General features: G+C 52.7%; 11 protein-coding genes across 11 annotated transcripts; 6 read left to right on the top strand and 5 right to left on the bottom strand.

The window, feature by feature from the left end:
- Window positions 1-25: 25 nt before the first annotated feature.
- On the top strand, window positions 26-2,034 carry F5J12DRAFT_134874 (Eisosome component PIL1-domain-containing protein). The gene is made up of 3 exons (XM_051738095.1): window positions 26-502; window positions 564-895; window positions 953-2,034. Exons 1-3 carry the CDS (start codon window positions 154-156, stop codon window positions 1,784-1,786), a joined length of 1,515 nt encoding a protein of 504 aa, XP_051599614.1. The 5' UTR covers window positions 26-153; the 3' UTR covers window positions 1,787-2,034.
- F5J12DRAFT_134876 (acyl-CoA N-acyltransferase) lies at window positions 1,860-2,922 on the bottom strand. The gene is made up of 7 exons (XM_051738096.1): window positions 2,831-2,922; window positions 2,718-2,776; window positions 2,580-2,669; window positions 2,344-2,520; window positions 2,172-2,293; window positions 2,086-2,122; window positions 1,860-2,033 (listed from the first exon to the last, which is right to left on the bottom strand). Exons 1-7 carry the CDS (start codon window positions 2,867-2,869, stop codon window positions 1,934-1,936), a joined length of 624 nt encoding a protein of 207 aa, XP_051599613.1. The 5' UTR covers window positions 2,870-2,922; the 3' UTR covers window positions 1,860-1,933.
- Window positions 2,923-2,930: 8 nt separating this feature from the next.
- Window positions 2,931-5,096, top strand: F5J12DRAFT_836084 (RIO1 family-domain-containing protein). The gene is made up of 9 exons (XM_051745955.1): window positions 2,931-3,036; window positions 3,090-3,231; window positions 3,288-3,401; window positions 3,483-3,537; window positions 3,599-3,719; window positions 3,775-3,863; window positions 3,916-4,110; window positions 4,162-4,348; window positions 4,405-5,096. Exons 1-9 carry the CDS (start codon window positions 2,974-2,976, stop codon window positions 4,894-4,896), a joined length of 1,458 nt encoding a protein of 485 aa, XP_051599612.1. The 5' UTR covers window positions 2,931-2,973; the 3' UTR covers window positions 4,897-5,096.
- A 278-nt stretch (window positions 5,097-5,374) lies between these two features.
- On the bottom strand, window positions 5,375-6,612 carry F5J12DRAFT_941972 (uncharacterized protein; the record flags this gene model as incomplete). Its single annotated transcript, XM_051749700.1, has 4 exons — window positions 5,375-5,909; window positions 5,963-6,031; window positions 6,079-6,235; window positions 6,296-6,612. The coding sequence occupies 4 exons, from the start codon at window positions 6,610-6,612 to the stop codon at window positions 5,724-5,726; spliced, it is 729 nt and encodes a 242-aa protein (XP_051599611.1). The 3' UTR covers window positions 5,375-5,723.
- Window positions 6,613-7,005: 393 nt separating this feature from the next.
- Window positions 7,006-7,835, top strand: F5J12DRAFT_893386 (uncharacterized protein; the record flags this gene model as incomplete). Its single annotated transcript, XM_051747648.1, has 3 exons — window positions 7,006-7,298; window positions 7,354-7,579; window positions 7,632-7,835. The coding sequence occupies 3 exons, from the start codon at window positions 7,006-7,008 to the stop codon at window positions 7,833-7,835; spliced, it is 723 nt and encodes a 240-aa protein (XP_051599610.1).
- Window positions 7,836-8,266: 431 nt separating this feature from the next.
- F5J12DRAFT_134593 (uncharacterized protein) lies at window positions 8,267-9,315 on the bottom strand. The gene is made up of 2 exons (XM_051738094.1): window positions 8,596-9,315; window positions 8,267-8,535 (listed from the first exon to the last, which is right to left on the bottom strand). The coding sequence occupies exons 1-2, from the start codon at window positions 9,233-9,235 to the stop codon at window positions 8,447-8,449; spliced, it is 729 nt and encodes a 242-aa protein (XP_051599609.1). The 5' UTR covers window positions 9,236-9,315; the 3' UTR covers window positions 8,267-8,446.
- Window positions 9,316-9,383: 68 nt separating this feature from the next.
- On the top strand, window positions 9,384-9,848 carry F5J12DRAFT_721534 (ESSS subunit of NADH:ubiquinone oxidoreductase-domain-containing protein; the record flags this gene model as incomplete). Its single annotated transcript, XM_051741317.1, has 3 exons — window positions 9,384-9,521; window positions 9,570-9,685; window positions 9,737-9,848. The coding sequence occupies 3 exons, from the start codon at window positions 9,384-9,386 to the stop codon at window positions 9,846-9,848; spliced, it is 366 nt and encodes a 121-aa protein (XP_051599608.1).
- A 226-nt stretch (window positions 9,849-10,074) lies between these two features.
- F5J12DRAFT_721404 (glycine cleavage H-protein-domain-containing protein) lies at window positions 10,075-10,909 on the bottom strand (the record flags this gene model as incomplete). The annotated part of the gene is made up of 6 exons (XM_051741310.1): window positions 10,075-10,125; window positions 10,181-10,218; window positions 10,281-10,368; window positions 10,421-10,464; window positions 10,571-10,720; window positions 10,798-10,909. The coding sequence occupies 6 exons, from the start codon at window positions 10,907-10,909 to the stop codon at window positions 10,075-10,077; spliced, it is 483 nt and encodes a 160-aa protein (XP_051599607.1).
- A 129-nt stretch (window positions 10,910-11,038) lies between these two features.
- F5J12DRAFT_134572 (translation elongation factor Tu) lies at window positions 11,039-13,247 on the bottom strand. Its single transcript, XM_051738093.1, has 14 exons — window positions 13,149-13,247; window positions 13,003-13,092; window positions 12,883-12,951; window positions 12,623-12,829; window positions 12,215-12,571; window positions 12,132-12,167; window positions 12,041-12,084; window positions 11,898-11,982; window positions 11,824-11,849; window positions 11,627-11,771; window positions 11,462-11,577; window positions 11,343-11,413; window positions 11,265-11,293; window positions 11,039-11,209 (listed from the first exon to the last, which is right to left on the bottom strand). The coding sequence occupies exons 1-14, from the start codon at window positions 13,204-13,206 to the stop codon at window positions 11,169-11,171; spliced, it is 1,374 nt and encodes a 457-aa protein (XP_051599606.1). The 5' UTR covers window positions 13,207-13,247; the 3' UTR covers window positions 11,039-11,168.
- A 28-nt stretch (window positions 13,248-13,275) lies between these two features.
- Window positions 13,276-14,467, top strand: F5J12DRAFT_836060 (peroxisomal membrane anchor protein conserved region-domain-containing protein). Its single transcript, XM_051745954.1, has 6 exons — window positions 13,276-13,355; window positions 13,407-13,613; window positions 13,666-13,719; window positions 13,769-14,053; window positions 14,113-14,218; window positions 14,256-14,467. Exons 1-6 carry the CDS (start codon window positions 13,293-13,295, stop codon window positions 14,405-14,407), a joined length of 867 nt encoding a protein of 288 aa, XP_051599605.1. The 5' UTR covers window positions 13,276-13,292; the 3' UTR covers window positions 14,408-14,467.
- A 15-nt stretch (window positions 14,468-14,482) lies between these two features.
- Window positions 14,483-17,725, top strand: F5J12DRAFT_836058 (uncharacterized protein). Its single transcript, XM_051745953.1, has 8 exons — window positions 14,483-15,402; window positions 15,458-15,597; window positions 15,647-15,689; window positions 15,738-16,279; window positions 16,333-16,935; window positions 16,986-17,093; window positions 17,143-17,403; window positions 17,455-17,725. The coding sequence occupies exons 1-8, from the start codon at window positions 14,547-14,549 to the stop codon at window positions 17,530-17,532; spliced, it is 2,631 nt and encodes an 876-aa protein (XP_051599604.1). The 5' UTR covers window positions 14,483-14,546; the 3' UTR covers window positions 17,533-17,725.
- Window positions 17,726-17,934: the final 209 nt, after the last annotated feature.

Raw genomic sequence — 17,934 nt, 5'->3', positions numbered from 1 at the left:
CTGTGTGTCCCAGTGGCTGTGTAGCCGCAGCGATCTGGAGTCCAACACCGTCACTGACGCCATAGTGGCTGCGCCGCAATTTGGGTATATAACCCTCGACCCCCACAGCTGTCGTCGCATTCGTGACTTCCTTCCTCCCTACAGACTTGTATCATGTCGTTTTCAGGCTTCTTTTCTCAGATCGCAGACAAAGCGCAGAGCGCGATCAACCAGTCCCCCCTGGCTGGTCATGTCCCTGGTGCATCCTCTGGAGGGGGCGAGCAGCCCTCTGCAAATCAAGCAGCTGCCCAAGGCGGTGGAACCCGGTCCCATACCCTCGAGACTTTGCAGTTCCAGCTGCGCAACATCGGCCAGCAGTACACAAATACCACGCCTATCCAACGCATAATCACGACCGAGAAGGGCGTTGCGCTCGACTTGGATAGTCTTGCAAGGGACGCCAAGGCGCAGAGCAAAGAATTGTACACTTGGGGTCAAGGTGATGAAGCCGATCTCAGAGATGGTGAGCATCATCGATGCGATCGGCCTCGGATTTGTCACTAATGTTGCTTGCTCCCTTGCAGTCACGGATCGGCTGGCGTATCTCAATTTCGTAAATGGATCAATTGCTTCGTCATTGGCCGTCAAACTCGATGCTGCCAGGTCCCCTCTCAAAGCACTTCGCGACGCAGAATCGGCCATTACACCGAAGCGGAACGCTCGTGCCAACTTGCAAAGTCGCATCAGAAAACTCGAGCACAGCCAGGACAAAAACGCGGAACGCCAGATCGCCGAACTTGAGGATCAGCTGGCTCGGGCGGAAAAGAATGACGAGTCACAAGAGAAAGAAATTCTGATCCTGAAGCGTAAGGCCGTCAGGGATAGCGAGAGGGCGAAGTGGGAGGCGATCCGCGAGGTAGGCGACTAGTACTTGTGATAGATTGCCTCGTTGATGGCTGACCTGCTTTTCCAGTATGGCGAGAAATTGATCTTGCTCTCGCAAGCTGCGAATCCCATCATTGAAGCTCTGCCCGCGTTGCCACCTACCCAGAACAACCCATACACCGGCGCACAACAAACTGCCGGGGCTCGTGCAGCTCTCCAAAGGGCTCTTGACCAATACAGGCCTGGACTGACCACCTTACCCGTGGCTGACCTTTCTCGCTCTGACACACGTTCGTTCGGCGAGAGCCATGCTTCTGAGCTTGACAATATACCGGCAGGAGAGCCAACACATCCCGGTCTCTCGATGACTCCGCCCCCGGGCGAAACTGAATGCAAGAGCCCTTCACCCGCACCTATCGACCCGAATGCGTTAAACAGAAGCCCGGCACCAATTCCCGCACATCCGTCCCCAGGTCCGCATCCAGTGGGTGAGGGTTCCCCCGGATCATCCATCCCTGGAGGCGTCCCTACGGTCGCGGAAACTGGTGTGCCTCTCTCTGCTGGGCCTTCCGGTCCAGGACCTGCCAGTGGTTCATTGAAGGATGTACGGAATGGATCGCATGGCGTGGGTGCTCAGAGCGGCGATCAAGTCCGAAAGGAGTCGGTGGACGACCTTTACGGTAGCCCTCAATCGCACGGGGAGACCGCTGAAGAAGAAAAGAAACGTCTTGAGCGCGAAGAGGTGGAGCGTTCTGCTACCAGCGCCCCCAAGCCACAGTTCGAATCTGCTGAAGACGAGAAGAAGCGGCTGGAAAGGGAAGAACAAGAGCGTGTTCGTGCGGGTGGAGGAGGCGCAAGTCAGAACCAGGGAGAACAGAAAGATTCAGAGGACCTCCCACCTTACAAGGACTTTGAAGAATAAAATGTTGGGCATGGTGATTGTAATGCACTACTTGGACTATTCTGACATGTAATTGTATCTCCTACCTCGTATCTGCTCGCTTTTCTGTACGGTGTATGTACATACTTCTGAAATGTTACCGCTTAGTATTGGACGTGTGAGCCTGTATCATAGTATTGGGATTGACAGAATGGAATAGTCGGTATTGTGTGAAGCTCCCTCTTCTGAATTGGCCAGATGATCTGGCGAAATCTCATCGATAGAAAAGCTACAGGGAAATCATAAACATCAACGAGGATGGATTAGAAGAGGTTTCCTACCCGACAGAGCGATAGAACGAAAGTGCCAACTGGTTATCTGGGAGGGGGTTAGAAGAGGTACGAAGGTCATTCAACCTACACACAACCTTTGAAGACTGTGAGCATGACTTTCTCCATTCCCCATGTTGCGCCGATGTCGGAAAGTTTCTGCGTGAGTAGTTTCCCAAGACCACAATGTCTGGCGCTCTTGGAAACCTGAAGTTCGTAACTTACACGCGACATGCAAGAGTCGGTCGACGAAAATCACTCGGGGCGTACCAGTAAACGACATCCTGACGTTCCTCTCTGTCGAAGCGAAAAATAGTGTATGCAACGATGTCCGGCGGGTTAGGAGTTAGGGCGTCTTCTTGAGAAGCGATTATGAAACGAGATCGTGCATCGAACATTTCCTGCTTCTTAGATCTTGGGGTCCACCCAAATGATGAGTCGACGTAGCTAACTTTCGACGTGAGAAAGGCTGCGAATGAGAGAGCGTGTTGCGAGCTCGTTCGTACAGGGTATACATGTTCTCCTCGAACAACTCCCATATCTGGGCGCGCTCGTGCTCGGAGAGGTCTTTTGCCGTTCTTACGGAGATCCTGAACCTAAGTCGTATTAGAGAGATGCACGCGAAAGGAGAAGAAAGTGCGTACTGGCGACCATCTGCCTGGTACAAGGCGGGGACAGAAACTGCGAGTTCCACCGCTGTTGCCTATAGGAGCATGAGGGGCCGAAAACATACGGTGGACTGGAGAGATGTATTAACCTTGTTGGCCTTGCGGATAGCTGCATTGCCAGTAGGCATTTAGTGTATCACAGTGTACCGCGTCGATGAAGTTGCTGAGTCCCGGCGACATGTCCCGTCTTGGCAGTTCTCCATAAACTCTCGTCTCGGTCGACACGATCATAATGAAGCTCGATGCAACTGATCTCCGATATATCACCTCAGACGAGTTCAGAGTGCTTTCAGCGGTCAGACTAGACTCATGCCTCGCACATCGTCTCGCTAATACTCTTGGGGGTAGGTCGAGATCGGGTCTAAAAACCATGAAATCGTGCCCACACCACTCGTCGTTCAAATTTCTGGCTTAAGAAACGGCGGAGTCAACAAACTTCTAGGTTCGCTGGCGAAAAGAAACTTGGTAGGAAGAGTTCAGAATGCGAAATGTCAGTGTACTGCATTCCCCCAGTGTCTGATGGGTATTGACTAGATGAACGAGCAGACGACGGGTACAGACTAACATATGGCGGATACGATTACCTGGCCATGCGTGCACTGTCTAAGCGTGATTCCATATACTCGGTTGGAAATCAAATTGGGGTGGGGAAGGAAGCAGGTACGTTGGTCTCATCATTTGCCTGGCCCAGTACAGATCCCGTATCACGACGAAGCTCGACCGCTCACTGCATCTGTGCAGATGTATATATTGTCGCAGACGGGGAAGGCAATGAAATGGTGCTGAAACTCCACAGGTAAGGCGCCTCACTCATGTTCGTTGTTGTCAGTCCGTATGAGCGGACTTCTCTGCCTCAGATTGGGCCGCATCTCGTTCCGCGCCATCAAGGAAAAGAGGGATTACCTCGGAAAGCGCAAGTCAGCGTCGTGGATGTGCATGTCTCGTCTGGCCGCTCAAAAAGAGTGGGCGTTCATGAAGGTTGGCCTTTTCTGACGGAACCATGCGGTTTTGGTGTGTAATGTCGTTCGTTCAGGTCCTTTACGAACACGACTTTCCCGTCCCTAAACCCGTTGACCACGCACGGCATTGCATACTCATGGAGGCCATCGATGCCTATCCTCTGTACGTCATGGTTACCCTTGCCACTTGCTTCTATGACGAACGCCTATCCCAGTCGACAGATATCTGACATCCCTTCCCCGGGGAGATTATACTCCACATTGATGGATATCATCGTTCGACTCGCCCATTCTGGACTAATACACTGTGACTTCAACGAGTTCAATATACTTATACGTAGAGATACTGGGGAGCCTGTCGTCATCGACTTTCCCCAGATGGTCAGTACGTCACATGAGAACGCAGAATGGTGAGTAGATGGGTGAGCTTTGGTGGCTCGAGCCGACGGTTTCTCCATCAGGTATTTTAACCGGGATGTTGAATGCATCCGGACGTTTTTCCGCCGCCGCTTCAAGTACGAAAGCGCACTTTATCCCCGATTCAAATCAATCAAGAATGAGGACGATAAGGAAAGTCAGGGATTCAGACTAGATGTCATGGTCGCGGCCAGTGGATTCGCGAAGAAGGACCAAAAGTTCCTGGAGGAGGTTAGTCTCCAAAGTTTGCTGACAGGCTGCGGAAGCACTGATTATTTCCTTGGCAGTACATGGAAGCTGTGAAGGCTGGGGAGCCAAGAGAGAACAACGATACATCATCTGGAGACGGAGAAGAGGAAGAGGACAGTCAAGGATCTGATGATGCAAGCGATGACGAGATGGAAAGTTGCCCCAAAGGATCGCAAGATACCGGGGCTGAGGTGACTGAGCCAGCAGGAGCCAGCACACAGCCACTTGATGATCACGGAACAAGTCAAGATAATTCGCCTCCGTCTCGATCATCGAGTCGATTTTCTCAGCTCTCTCGGTCTCCACCACGATCGCGCTCGCCTTCTCCTGACACACTAGAGAAGATGACAGTAGCGATGAGTCTGCATACTCCAGATATACGCGAAAGGGTAGCGACGGATCTGGCAAGACGCACTCGGCAACAGAAAAAGTACCACAGTAAACGCGGTGCGCTAAGAGCAGGTCGGCCTCATGGCAGCAAAGGGAAGCAGGATCGGCGGGTAAAATTAGACAGAGATGGGTTTTGGTGAGAGTGGCGAGGGGGGCGATGATATCGCCAGAAAAACGACGATGACTACTTGGTCGCAGGTGTGTGCTACTAATGGTAATGAGGATGGCGTCCGATCGAGTGCAGGATGTGGTACGTTAGGGTGTACCGTGACCTAAGGGCCAGCCGTTCCGATCGGATGACGGCCAGCGAGGTGCATGCTCCATCACCTCAAGGCAAGGCACTAAAATTGAGTAAGTTGATAAGGAATAGACTTGTCCAGGGTTGGAGGAACAAGTTCGCACCTGCTCACGTATGGCTTTCACCCGGTTTACGCCACATGCGTTTGGCAATTGAGAGTCTCGTCACCATCGCCTCCCTCTCCAGCACACCCACCAACGCAGCCCGGTGCGGAAGACCCTGCCTTGTTCGTTCTGGGTCTCGCCGCGAGGGTTTTCTTTTCTTTTATTAATGAATGTATTCTCTCACGAGCAGCGGTGAGTGTGCGCAAGTGGGGTTCGCCAAGTGCCGGAGAAGCAACTATCAGGCAACTTTATCCATTGCATATCCGGAACGCAGCATGCTAAGGGCTCCAACAAACATGTAATGAAAATTACTTGTGGACTCTCGCAACGCCCCCTAAAAATGCGCCTGGAATTAATGCCCTCTTCTTTGAGATGACTCACAAGGCGCCCAACTGTTTTCCATTCTCGCACCACAGCGTGAGACGATATCATCAATATTAAGATTCCAGACAAGGCCTGCAAATCGAAGTGCTCAGAGAACGTACATACAACAAACTGAGTAATTCGGGGGAAGACATTAACACTACCCGCGAGCGCTTGCGTACGCTATACCTCGCGCGGAAGATCACGGATAGTAGGAACAGTAGTTACCGTGGTTCACGTTTGTATGTGTGCCCATACCGATCCCAGACGAGTCTACCGAGTGCCTGCGGACGTCAGCTTCGAGTGCGAGGGTGGAAGGTGCCGAAGAATGCGACAAGGAGATAGCATTGGGGTCGTATTTGCCCAGAAACTTGCGCAAATTGGTGTTCTAAAGGGGGAGTAAGCACGAGGAGGGCGTGCGTGAGGGGGAGAGAAACTCACAGAACGTTCTAGTTCGAGGAGTTTTAATTTCGACTGTGTAGCATCGTGCTGGAGGCCTGCAACCATGCTCTGCGGGGAGAGTGAGAAGCTGGCGATCGTGGTACGTAAGCGGGTACCTTGGCAGTTTTGGAATTGAGGCCGCGGTAAGGTTCGAGGCGATTAAAGGGGATTGGATATAAACCACTGCTGAGGAGCTGATTGTGAAGGCGATCGATATGGGCTTCCAGGGAAGCGATGTAAATAGTGCGTCTGTGAGGGGCGCCCATGGTCGATCTAGCGATGATCTATTGAGTGGGTGTTCTAGCAGAAACGGGGGTAAAGCGCATTACGGACAGTTCTTGGGGCGAAAAGAGCTGCTTTTCGAGCACATGATTCCATATTTTGCGACGTTTCGTACTGTCCTTTTTGGCGTATAGACGGGCGTAGGGGTGTGCGATGGTAATTCTGGCAGCTGAACGACTCGAATCGCGGGGGGACAATTTTGGGTGGGTGGAGAGGGGGATGTCCACACTTGACGAGGCGGTGGAGGAGGAGAGTGTGGAGGGCGGATGAGATGATGGGTCTGGGTGGCATTCTGCGAGACCATAGATGTCCGCAGAGGAGGACGAGTAGGCGGCAAGCAGAGGGTCGATGGGGATGCCCGAGTACATCTCTTTGCGGTGAGGACGAGGGCCGGCCAGAAATGATTAAATACCAGTTGGCCCCGAAAAGGAAGTCCGAGTCGGAGATTTAATATTAAACTTACCTTCCGCTCTGGTCTAAATTGCACGTCGCTGAGGCTGGATCATTTTGAATTAGATCTCCGCGATGGCTCGAAGACATTCCCAAAGGGGCAGATGTGTCATGCACAGACGGGGCAGGACAGTTGCTGGTTTGGGCCCGGAATTCGAGAAAACAAGCTCCTCGGGGAAGTGCGTGATCTGCAAACCGGAGTTGCCCCAAACGGACACCGGCTTGCCTTCTGCGACCAACCCCTGAGCCGTGTCGCCGGGTTATATCTTGCTCCTGGTCTGGCCCTCCCCCGGTCGACGTCGACGGCCACCATGCTCCCATACCACCACCAGTACCTCCCCCTCAACTACGACACCTATGCCTACGACATCGCCCTGCCACCGCCCCAGCCAGAGCAGCCCCCCACACACATGTTCACAGACACCCCACAGACCCTCATTCCCACCCCCTCGGACCTGCTCCATCGCCACAGCCTTGACAAGCCAAAACATCCCCTCCCCCCGACATCAGACCTCGACGCTGCTCTGGTAAACAAAACAGAGACACAGCGCAAGGCCCGCCAGCGTGCTGTCGCCGAGGAAATTGGCTTCGTGCCCACCGACCCGTACGTTTGGACGATTCCGTTGCCGTATCGGCTGGTGATTAAAATACACACATAGGGATACGATTTCGTCGCATGAGAAGAAGCGGCACTACCTAGAGTGCTTGGAACATTACGTCCTGTACTTGCACGAGCAACTCAGACTCGTGCACACGCCCCCCTTGGCCCTCGAGCGCGTCTCCACTTACAGGGGTCTCTCCTCGCGCAGCATTCGCACGCTTCTCGTGCACATGCAGAGCGTCAACAAAAACCTCCACCAGAGTATTCTGGCCGAGGAACAAGTCGTACGTGCCCGACCACTCCCTTCGCAGACTGACCGGTCACGCGTGTGGGCAGTTTCTGGACTTGTCCGCTGAAGTGGTCGTCGCGCACGATGGAAATGATTCGTATCGACACGTGGACCCCTCGTCTAATTATATAGCTGAGCCGGGTTCCGTCGTCTTCGGTTCCGAGGGCGGCACGTACGACTCGAGCAGTCCGTCCTCGAGTGGGGGCAGCGGCTTCGATGGCATGGGATTCCCATTCGGAGGGCAACTGTAGGGGAGACGATGTGTATTCGTAGCTTAGCCAGTCCACTATACACGCAGGACAGCGCCAGTATGTACTCTATCTTCGGAAGCCACTCGCGGGAACGAATTGCCAGGCACGGCTGGACCCGCAGAAGAGAGGGAGACCGTCGCGTCGCTGCAAGGGTACACCGCACAAACACCCCGCGCACGGCCATTTCCGACGTGCAATATATCGTTCGAAGCAGCAGCAACTCGTCCAGAACCGTAGACAGAGAAACCTGATCGGAACACGCCAGGACGGTGGGCTGAAGTGCACGGACTTGCCTTTCTCCATCCGACGAGGCAGTGTGGGGCTCGGGAGTTGGCATGTCCGGTCGTCCACGACTGCACACGACGACGTCCTGCAACCGCGCTGGACAGTCCGAAAATAATCCACCTCGCAGAATGGGAAGCCCGACCACAGACCTTGTTGATCCCCTCGCACCCCGAGGAGCACATGTCCCGTCGGCGCAGCTCACTTTATATTTACATTTTCTTTCCAGCTGACAAAATGCGTCGGTGAGGCGGTTGCAACAAATATTATAGTGGAAAAAAGAAAGCGTCACGTGTATCATACACCGTCGACCGTGTCCCTCCTCTCTCCTATCGATCCGTCTCGTCGACGGGTGCAAATTTGTGCTTGCCCATCAGCTTCACCTCTGTCATCCCCTTGCCACTCCCCGTCACACCCACTACGGATATCCCATTTAATTTCCAAATGAGAGAAAAGAAAGGGGAAAAACAACTCTCACCTCGTCCCAGCGGATTATCGGGCGTCTTGAATATACTCGTACCCGACATGCCAGCTATCTGCACCCCTTTCTTCTCTGCCTTCTTCGCAAACTTTTGCCATTGAGCCTGCTTCGCCATTTGTTCCTTGGCTTTAGCTGCTTTCGCCTCCAACTTCTTCTCGTTCTTCTTCTTCTTCCTCTCCCTCTCCTCTTCCTCCACGTTTGTCAGCTTCCGCTTATTCGACGTAGCTGGAACCTTCTCCTGGTAATTGGCAGGCAGCGACTTAATCTCCGTGCCCTTGACAAGCTCAGTAGTGTTATACCCCCGAAAGACGATGCTGTAAACCGGATTCTCCGTCGATCCACCCACACTGATAATGCGCGCAGGATACCAACTCCCGTCCCCAGAGTACTTGGCAAGGCATTCCTCTCCCGCTTTCCACGTAAACATGGGCAGAGCGGAAGAAGGTTTGCGCGAAGTGCCATTGCGAGAAGACGACGCAGCAGCCTCAGACTGCGCGATCGCCTCTTGTGCGAGCGAGATGAGCTCTTTCAGCTCCGACTGCAGCGACGACAGCTGTTCATTGTCCGGATCCGTCTGTAGCGCGAGCTCGACCTGCGAGAGTTGTACTTGGTATGTCTCCAGATCATCCTTGTCCATCGTAGGTGCTGTGTGTGAGACGTATGTATGACCGTACAGTAATTATTATGGTTAGGGTTGGGACTGCCCAGGCTTGTTTGCACGTGTTTACTCGGATGAGCGTGGTAGCCTTCCTGCAACGCAGTCAGCCCCCATTCAAACGTCGGTCATGCCTCCAACCCATCCACAACTATTGCGGGCACTCCATGCCACAAGGAGCCACCCCCGCGCAATAGTTGGCCCCCGCTTTGCGTCTCACGGGGCCCCACATTATAACGAGCCAGGAGGATGGTTGTTCGGCGAGAAGGTACTTGATGCGGCTCTGCACCCGACTTTCTCGTGTTGACTTCTGCAGCCTCTTCCGCCTGGTCAGAAACGAGTAAAAGAGGAATGGGAGAACATCTGGTATGTGGGGATGTTTGGCACCATGCTTGCCGCGGCCGTACTGCTCTACTACAAGCCAGATACCAGGTGTGCCCCATTTCGTCCATCCCATCCTCTCCGGCTCACATCTCACGCTAGCATTCAGACCTGGGCTCTCAAGGAAGCAAAGCAGAGAATGGAGGCGAGGGGGGAGAAGTACAAGTACGAGCCCCCTCCATCGTCGCCTTCACCTTCACCGTCATCCTCGTAGAGATAGAGTCATGTGTTTAGCCTGTACATCTCACTGTGGACCCCAACAACACAAGACATAATCTTTGCCCACTCATACATTCAGCAAGTTAGAGCAATTGACCAACCCATAAAAACACAGCGGAATGTCTATCGTCCAATTTAGAGATCAGATATGGAAATGCGAGGATGGCAGTTGAAGCCAAATTATGGGACCCAATATCATCGGTCGTTAACCCGCTCTTTCATTATGAGTCGCAGACTTGCTTGTAACCCTCCGCCGTCAACAGCGCTTCCATCTTTCGACCACAGCATTAGCACTAGAATGGAATAAACCACCGCTGGTCATCTTACCTCGCTTGGGTTGGCAAGCTTGATTTTGCAAAGCCAACCTGGAGAACATCTCCAAGGTCAAACCAATGCACCAACCCAGGCATCCGAAAGAGTGTCTTACCGTCATTTTGAGGTGAACGATTCAGTAAACCCGGCTCGTCGTTCAGACGTTCGTTCACTTCCAAGACCTCACCTGACACCGGTGCATACTGTATCTTCTCAGTGTATATCCCACACATGAGAACCACGCTATCACTCAACTATATCAGAGGCTGCCTTGACACTCTCAACAGCGCCGATTTGATCTGTTCACGAAAAAAAAAGACGGTGTTAGCAAAATCATGGGAGGAACAGACCCTCACACGACCGGCTCTCATTTCCCCGCAACTAATTGGAATCTGGCATACTCACCACCCTTGCCTACCCTGGAACCTATTGCAGGCAGTTCGACGAAAACGACGTCTCCAAGACTCTCCTGCGCATGATCCGTGATTGAGACGGTACCGACACCTGTTGCATCGTCGAATGCGACTGCTTCATGCTCCTGGGTGTATCTCGTCGCTAAAGCAGAAAGCAAAAAAGTCAGGGACAGTGGCTGACACCCTCCTTCAGCAGACGGCAAAAAGATGTGCACGTACTGACAAGAGTGCGATGCCCAGGGGCCAAACGGAACGAGATGAAAGAGGTCTTGGCTGTTCCCAACGGCGGCAACGCCCTGACACGGGCAGCGGAGCGGATTGCAGAGAACATGGCAGTAAAATTGGCAAAGATGACAGCAGGTAGACGTAGCAAAGGTGTGAGACACCAAGACCTTGGGTGCTTTTTACACGGCTCGGAAAAATTCGCCTTCGGCAGGCGGCATTGACATTAGGAGAATGCAGGGTCAGATGTTCTCAAGAAAATCTTCCAAATACCCTCGTGGCAACACTCGGTTAATACTGAGAGGGGATGCAAAATGCGATATGATCTAACATGTAATTATACCAGTAAATTATGTGTAGCCTAAGTCTCACGCGTACTCCAAGATCTTGGTAACTATCCCCGTACCAACTGTACCGACGAGAATCAGCTTTCACGCACAATGTTAACAGGACATGTTACTCACTGGTCTTGTTGCCCTCACGAAGAGTGAAGCTAAGAATGGTCAGTACCAGAGCAGAAAAGAAAGGTTGGAAAAGCCTACCGAGAGCCGGCTTCAGCAGCAACATCAGTGTGGAGCGCGCACACCATCTCCACATTGTCCCCAGGCATAACCTAGTGATGGATTGAGTCGAGCACAGAGAAGTAGCAGTGTAAGCTGACCATTTTTTCATCCGCGTCAGGAGTGCCGTCCGGGAAATTTAATGAAGTGGTGATATCGGCAGTCCGCAGGAAGAGTTGCGGTCGATAGTGAGCCATGAAGGGCGTGTAACGACCGCCTTCGCCAAATGAGTAAATTGCGCCAACAGCCGTGACCTGTGAACTCACCCTCGTCTGGGGTCAGAATGTAAAGCTGTGCAACAAACTTCCTAACAGCCTTGATCGAGCCAGGAGCAGCGATAATTTGCCCACGCTTCAGTTGCTCGCGCTTGATACCACGAAGCAAGCAGCCCATGTTGTCGCCAGCCTCGCCCTATCACGCAAGCCTCAAAAACCATGCTTTAATGGTAGAGCGAGAAACTTACACGGTCGAGCTCCTTATGGAACATTTCTATTCACACGTCAATACCAAAAGTCAAAAGGAGATGCCTCTGCATACCAATGCCAGTAACTGTGGTCTTGTACGAAGTGCCGAGGCCAATAACTTCAACCTCGTCACCCTTGTTTATGACTCCACGCTCCGCCTAAAATGTTGTAGATTAGAGACAGACGTTAGACAGGACCTTCAAATAAGGCACATACACGACCAGTGGCAACAGTTCCACGACCGGGTATGGAAAAGACGTCTGCGCACGGTTAACAGGAAACGAGTCGAAGGACTTGAGTTGCTCACCCTCTACAGGCATCAAGTATGGCTTGTCGAGATCACCTGAGAGCCAGTTAGAGGTAGCAAGGGACAGGTTATCGAAGACTTACGTGCAGGAACGTCAAGCCATTCGTCGCATGCTTTTACCAATTCCAAGATTTTATCTTTCCCAACTTCATCGTCGCGACCTTCCAAAGCAGCCAACGCAGAGCCCGCCACGATGGGTGTGCTCTCACCGTCGAAGTTGTAGGTGGAGAGGAGATCACGCATCTCCATCTCGACGAGCTCGAGCATCTCAGGATCCGAGATCATGTCTACCTTGTTAATGAAGACAACGAGTTTTTTGATTCCGACTTGGCGGGCGAGCAGAAGATGTTCACGTGTTTGGGGCATCTGGCCGTCGGTGGCTGCAACGACGATGATACCACCATCCATTTGAGCAGCACCGGTAATCATATTCTTGACGTCTGCGCGACGTCAATGTTAGGAGGGAAATTCCGAGCAAGCATAGGACGAACAGTCTGCATGTCCAGGACAATCGACATGGGCGTAGTGGCGGTTTTCGGACTCATATTCGACATGAGCCGAGTTGATAGTGATGCCACGTGCTTTCTCTTCCGGCGCCTTGTCTATCTGAGAATAGTCGGTGAACTTGGCCGCGCCTCTGTCGGCCAATACCTTGGTAATGGCGGCAGTGAGGGTGGTCTTTCCATGATCGACGTGACCTGTTCCGTGGCAAGATGGGTGAAATTGGATATGAATAGCATAAAATATGTACCGATCGTGCCAATGTTCATGTGAGGTTTGGTCCGAGAAAACTTGGTGGCCTCAGCGTAGCCACGGCGGCCTGTGCACGTAGAAAGGTTAAAGTCGATGTATGATTAAACAGCTCTCTAACCTATCCTCGAGAACGAAGGGAGTGGTGGAGAAGACGACCTCCATGTCGCAGTCCAGCAACGAGTGTGCAGGGAAGACACCCTCAGACCGGCTGGATGAATGTGTGGTGTCAAGCGAGCTCGTTGTCAACAACGCTAGGAGGCATACCTCTCGACGAGCCGGCGAGTCTGTGGGCGATTGCTCTCTGTGCGGCCAAACGAAACATGGTTGGTTGTGGTTGCAAGGACCGGTCAGAAAATTGGCGGGTGGAGCGGAGAATGAACTGGGCGGTAAGCGAGGACACTCCCACTCATGACGACACCAGACAGACAAGACCTCATCAGCAATGCAGTCGCATTTCTCTCTGATTTCAGCGTGAGTGCCATCGTGGACAGCATCCGACACACTTCTGACGATCCCCACAAGACTCAGCAGGCTCCGCTCGCACAGCGAGTGCAATTCCTCGAAGCAAAAGGTCTCACCAGCCCAGAAATCGAGGAGGCCTTGAAACAGGCTGCCAACAAAACACCACCCCTGCAGCCTTCTCCGCAAACTCATTCACACTCCGTGTTGTATGGCCCATCCCCATACAACGCTCTCCAACCACAACCATGGGATTGGAGGGACTACTTCGTAGGTGTACTCGCTTGTCCAGCGGAGCTATCGGCGATTCATTCACCTTCAGATAACCGCCGTCATATCTGGAACGGTGGTATACGGTGCCGTGTCCTTGTTCAAGGCAAGTCATCGCTGCCAATATCCAATGCAACCTGTTTACCCCTGTGCAGAAGCACCTGGCTCCCCATCTGAAACCCCCGACGGCCACTGCATACGAACAAGACCGGGACGAGTTAACGGCTCAGTTCGATGCTGCAGAAGCTCTTCTAAAGGAAATACAGGATGAGACGGCTTCGGTGCGCGCGGCCGTCGAAGAACAAAGGGAAAAGGTGGATAAAGCCACCAAGGACGTCGAGTCTGTGGTAGTCGAGATGCGCGAAGGAGAGGCGAGAACAAGGGATGAGATGCGAGAGATCCGCGATGAAGTGGAAAACATCCGGGAAATGCTACCCAAGGTGAGTGACGCTGGTCCGACCCCGATATGAACCTTGGTATTCAACCACAGACTGGGCAGATGATCGAGAACAACAAAGAGGCGCAGAAGCAATCACTCTCGGAGCTGCAGCAAGAGCTCAAATCCTTAAAGACCTTGTTACTCAGCCGGAGTGGTACTCTGTCGAGTACACCATCAACATCACTACCAGCACTGGCGGGAAGACCGTCGAATACCTTCTTGGCAGCTTGTAGGCGCAGCACCGACACCTTCGTCTGAGCCTGCGGGTGGCAGCCGAACCGGTACATTTACACCACCGATACAGTCTAACGGGAAGGGGAAGGATTTGGAGATCCCTGTAGACCATGCATCGTAATCTGTAGCTCTGAAGTACTTGTCGGAACTGCTAAATAATGAGTAGCGTTTATCGACTGTCGCGCAAGCGCCTGATCCGCTTCCACGTGGTACCGCCAGCCAGTGCTCAGCGGTAGCTTCGAGTCTGCTCCAACTTGACTATGTTCTCGCAATTACGCCAAGTAGTGGAAACCCTGGTGCAAGACCAGTCCAGTCCTGGCGACGAACCACCAAGCAGCACCCGCGCTCGTTCGCCGGACGTGAACACATCCCGCTCTTCAAGTCAGCTTGCTGAATCCGCCTTCCTGAACTTGCGCAAATCATTGGCGACGCAGCGTGCTGGTACTGTCCTTCCACAACGATCTGCGAGCCCCCAGTCGCGTTCTGGCAGTCCTCAACCACCCTCAGTCCCGAAGAGCAGTAGCGACACCGGCCTGCGCAAGTCAACACTCGAGGAACGACTACGTGCCTCGTTTACTGTCGGCGAAACGCCGAGCAGTGCAACATCCAACCCGTCTTCCTCCAGGGCATCGCCCGGCCCCGATACCTCGCCTGCTCCTCAGAATGCGCTGTCACCCGAGTTAATACCCCTGCCTGGGTCCCCGATCCAAGCTACGCCCAACTTTCCGACCGAAGAATGCACCATACCTGCTCCCCATTCTCCCTCTCCTCCGCTAACATCGTTGGAAAATACGGCCCCTTCGACACTAGATTCTGAGTTGCAGAATGTGACGGTCCCATCGAGTGTGTACAACCAGCTCGGGGTTGAACCGCGCGCATCAGGTACTAACACCAACGGCGATGTCGCACAAGGGCTGGCACCGGAACATGTCGACGATTGCCCCACAGTGGCAACGATCTCTGCAGGCAGTAACACCAAAGCAGACGCACATCTCTCTCCAGATCACCTAGAAACGCCCCCTGCTTTTCATGAGTCCCCGGTTTCAGTCATCCCTCAGACTGCGGATGTGGAAGCTCTACAAGAGCGTCTGAAGCTTGTGGAGCAACGATTTACAGGTAACCTCTTAGATCTCACATAGTACCACGTTGACTGTGCTTAATTGCCAAACAGACATGTCCACGTCTTTCAAGAAGCTTCAGGCCGAACGGTTTGCAGCTGACGCCCTTATACGCGAGTTGACTCCATTGGAGGACGTTAAAAATGTAGCAGCTTTACGCGACTACCTCACGAATATGAACATGAAGCTCGAGGTAGGCCTGCTTTGGTCTTCCATTAGAACGCTATGTCTCATCGCGGCAGTTGAGCCAAGACGAATTACAGCGCCTTGGAGGCAAACTCACCCGTGTGTAATTTTCCCTGGTGACATTGCTGCGTGCCGATCAGTCTGCAGGTCAGGAGGAACGCATCGAAGAACTTCGAGATGTTCATCGCCTTGAGATTGCATCTCACTTGGACCAAGCCGGAAAGCTGAAGCAGCAACTGGCAGAGGCAGAGGCTCTTATCTCTGCATCACAAGCTTCTGCAAGTCAAACTGAAGAAGAGGAGATCAAAAAGAAGAGCGAGATCGCGCAGCTAAATGCCGACGTGTCGAAGGCAAAGGAAATGGCAAAGGAGGAGGAAGAAAAGCGCGTTAAAGCCGTCAGCCTGCTGAAAACGGTGAGGCAGAAGCTAGTCAAGGCAGAAAAAGAGAGAGACGACGCGGTGAGGGAGCTCAACGAAATAAAGGAGCAAGAAAGGCAGGAGCGCGAGAAGTTGAAGTCGGAGAGGGTGAGGTTGCAGAGTGAGGTTGATGCTGTCAACCTCGAGCGCGAAAAGGCTGTTGCTGGCCTGCGAGCGCAATTCGACAAAGAGCTGGCGGCCGTGAATGATCGGGCGGAGAAAGAGATATCCTCGGCAAGAACGCAGTTCGCTGCAGAGTTTGACAGGCTAAAGGTCACTCAGTCGCCGCAACCTGCAGTACGATTCACTGACCACATGTGTTATAGACTTCCCATTCAGCTGAACTAGCCGCTAAGGAATCTCACATATCAACCATGGAGAAGTCAGTGAACAACCTTTCAAACGAGAACAAATCCTTCTTTAATCAGCTGCAGCTGCGACAAGCCGAACTGGAGTCATCACAGCTTCATGCCGAGTCCTTGCAGAGTCAAAATACTGAGCTCCAGTTTCAACTACGGGCTGTACAAGAGAGAGTTGCCCTCCTTACTGATGAACTTAGCGATCTCCGCAGTGAACACGAAAGTCGATTGCAAGGGTGCGGTGCTTTAACGGAGGACGTCTCACATTTGATCAATTCTGTGGAGACGAAATACGAGGCAAAAATTTCAGAGCTTAGGAGAACAATGGCTGCTGCGGAGCGAGAACGCACCGAAAGCGAAGCCAACTGGAGCAAAAAACTACTGCTGAAGGCCAGAGAAGCGGACGAGCTTCGGTCCTTCTTGCAAACGTCTACGCGGTCCCGCGAGCAGGAGGAGGATGTTGCAGAGTCCCTTAGAACTGTGGTTGAAAGACTCAAAGGCGATGCTCAGCTGCAACAGAGTCGTCTTTCCGAACTGCAGTCATTGGTTGAGCAGATGAAGGCCAACGAGGTAGGTGAGCGAAAGTCTTTTCATATGTGCAAATTTTTAAGTCTATTCAGACAACTCTACAAAGTCATCTGTCCGAAGCCAGGGCTGAAGCGGACGAGCACAGAATGCAAGCCGGTGAAAGCAAAGCACGAGAAGCCCAGTTGCGCACCCACAACAAGGCACGTTAAATATCAAACCTGCAAATGCAGTCACTGATGTGTCACGTAGACACTGCGAGAGGAGCTTCGTAAGGTACAAAACTCGGCTACCTTGCTGGAGCGCCAACGTAATCCAGGCGTGGGGTATTGGTCCTCCCGGACTGGAACTGCGGACTCGCGGACGTCAGTGTCATCTCCGTCAGACACTCCCTCCCGCGCTGCGTCTCCGGAACCGCAAACAGCAGCTACCGTAGCGAAACGTGATGAAGATATCAACTACGAGTATTTGCGGAATGTCATCCTACAGTTCCTTGAACACAAGGAGATGAGAGTCAGTCAAATTCACTACGTCAGCGTATCTCCTGATTTACCGATGTTCTAGCCCAACCTCGTACGGGTCCTGTCAACCATCTTGCGGTTCACCCCTCAAGAAACTCGCCGGCTGATTGCAAAAGTCTAGTTATTCCAGTAACGGTCTTATCTATACCGCAACGAGAGTCTCTGGTAGATTTTCCAGCATGCCCCAGGTTTACTCGGGAATTGTGCTGCAGGATAAGATTAATATAGTCCTGGTGAGAAGTGCAAAGCTTGTCAGTAGTCTGAGCGTTGCCCGAGGGAGGATATCGTAGTCTATGCAATCCTGGGCTTAATTTGCTTCTGGCCAGCAGCCACTGGTTACAATGATCATACAAATACTGTCTGCAACGGCGACCCACTCTGAGAAGTCTGTAACTACTACTGACTACGCGGTGTTGTGTTCTGCACCACTAACACACCAACCGCGCGTATGTACCAATTTGTTCTTCGACACTTTGGCCCACGGCAAGGTTTGGTCTTATAGTTCGTCGTGTGTTCCTCAGTA

The sequence above is a fragment of the Pisolithus orientalis genome, assembly GCF_024613125.1.
Source record: "Pisolithus orientalis strain OTSU chromosome Unknown F5J12scaffold_16, whole genome shotgun sequence".
Taxonomy (NCBI): Eukaryota; Fungi; Basidiomycota; class Agaricomycetes; order Boletales; family Pisolithaceae; genus Pisolithus; species Pisolithus orientalis.
This window is presented reverse-complemented; position numbering and strand designations above follow the sequence as displayed.

Bases quoted from the DNA above. Each gene is read 5' to 3' on its own strand.
- F5J12DRAFT_134874 (XM_051738095.1), top strand. From the start codon at position 154: ATGTCGTTTTCAGGCTTCTTTTCTCAGATCGCAGACAAAGCGCAGAGC. The intron at 503-563 runs GTGAGCATCATC...GCTCCCTTGCAG, and splicing joins TGAAGCCGATCTCAGAGATG to TCACGGATCGGCTGGCGTAT. The intron at 896-952 runs GTAGGCGACTAG...CTGCTTTTCCAG, and splicing joins AGTGGGAGGCGATCCGCGAG to TATGGCGAGAAATTGATCTT.
- F5J12DRAFT_134876 (XM_051738096.1), bottom strand. From the start codon at position 2,869: ATGCCTACTGGCAATGCAGCTATCCGCAAGGCCAACAAG. The intron at 2,521-2,579 runs GTACGAACGAGC...GTCGAAAGTTAG, and splicing joins GAGGAGAACATGTATACCCT to CTACGTCGACTCATCATTTG. The intron at 2,034-2,085 runs GTAGGAAACCTC...ATTTCCCTGTAG, and splicing joins TCGTTCTATCGCTCTGTCGG to CTTTTCTATCGATGAGATTT.
- F5J12DRAFT_836084 (XM_051745955.1), top strand. From the start codon at position 2,974: ATGAAGCTCGATGCAACTGATCTCCGATATATCACCTCAGACGAGTTC. The intron at 3,864-3,915 runs GTACGTCATGGT...CGCCTATCCCAG, and splicing joins GCCATCGATGCCTATCCTCT to TCGACAGATATCTGACATCC. The intron at 4,349-4,404 runs GTTAGTCTCCAA...TTTCCTTGGCAG, and splicing joins ACCAAAAGTTCCTGGAGGAG to TACATGGAAGCTGTGAAGGC.
- F5J12DRAFT_134593 (XM_051738094.1), bottom strand. From the start codon at position 9,235: ATGGACAAGGATGATCTGGAGACATACCAAGTACAACTCTCGCAGGTC. The intron at 8,536-8,595 runs GTGAGAGTTGTT...GGATATCCGTAG, and splicing joins CGATAATCCGCTGGGACGAG to TGGGTGTGACGGGGAGTGGC.
- F5J12DRAFT_134572 (XM_051738093.1), bottom strand. From the start codon at position 13,206: ATGTTTCGTTTGGCCGCACAGAGAGCAATCGCCCACAGACTCGCCGGC. The intron at 13,093-13,148 runs GTATGCCTCCTA...ACATTCATCCAG, and splicing joins ACTCGCCGGCTCGTCGAGAG to CCGGTCTGAGGGTGTCTTCC. The intron at 11,850-11,897 runs GTATGCAGAGGC...ACGTGTGAATAG, and splicing joins GACCACAGTTACTGGCATTG to AAATGTTCCATAAGGAGCTC.
- F5J12DRAFT_836060 (XM_051745954.1), top strand. From the start codon at position 13,293: ATGACGACACCAGACAGACAAGACCTCATCAGCAATGCAGTCGCATTT. The intron at 13,356-13,406 runs GTGAGTGCCATC...GATCCCCACAAG, and splicing joins CATTTCTCTCTGATTTCAGC to ACTCAGCAGGCTCCGCTCGC. The intron at 14,054-14,112 runs GTGAGTGACGCT...CAGACTGGGCAG, and splicing joins TCCGGGAAATGCTACCCAAG to ATGATCGAGAACAACAAAGA.
- F5J12DRAFT_836058 (XM_051745953.1), top strand. From the start codon at position 14,547: ATGTTCTCGCAATTACGCCAAGTAGTGGAAACCCTGGTGCAAGACCAG. The intron at 15,403-15,457 runs GTAACCTCTTAG...ATTGCCAAACAG, and splicing joins TGTGGAGCAACGATTTACAG to ACATGTCCACGTCTTTCAAG. The intron at 15,690-15,737 runs GTGTGTAATTTT...ATCAGTCTGCAG, and splicing joins CCTTGGAGGCAAACTCACCC to GTCAGGAGGAACGCATCGAA.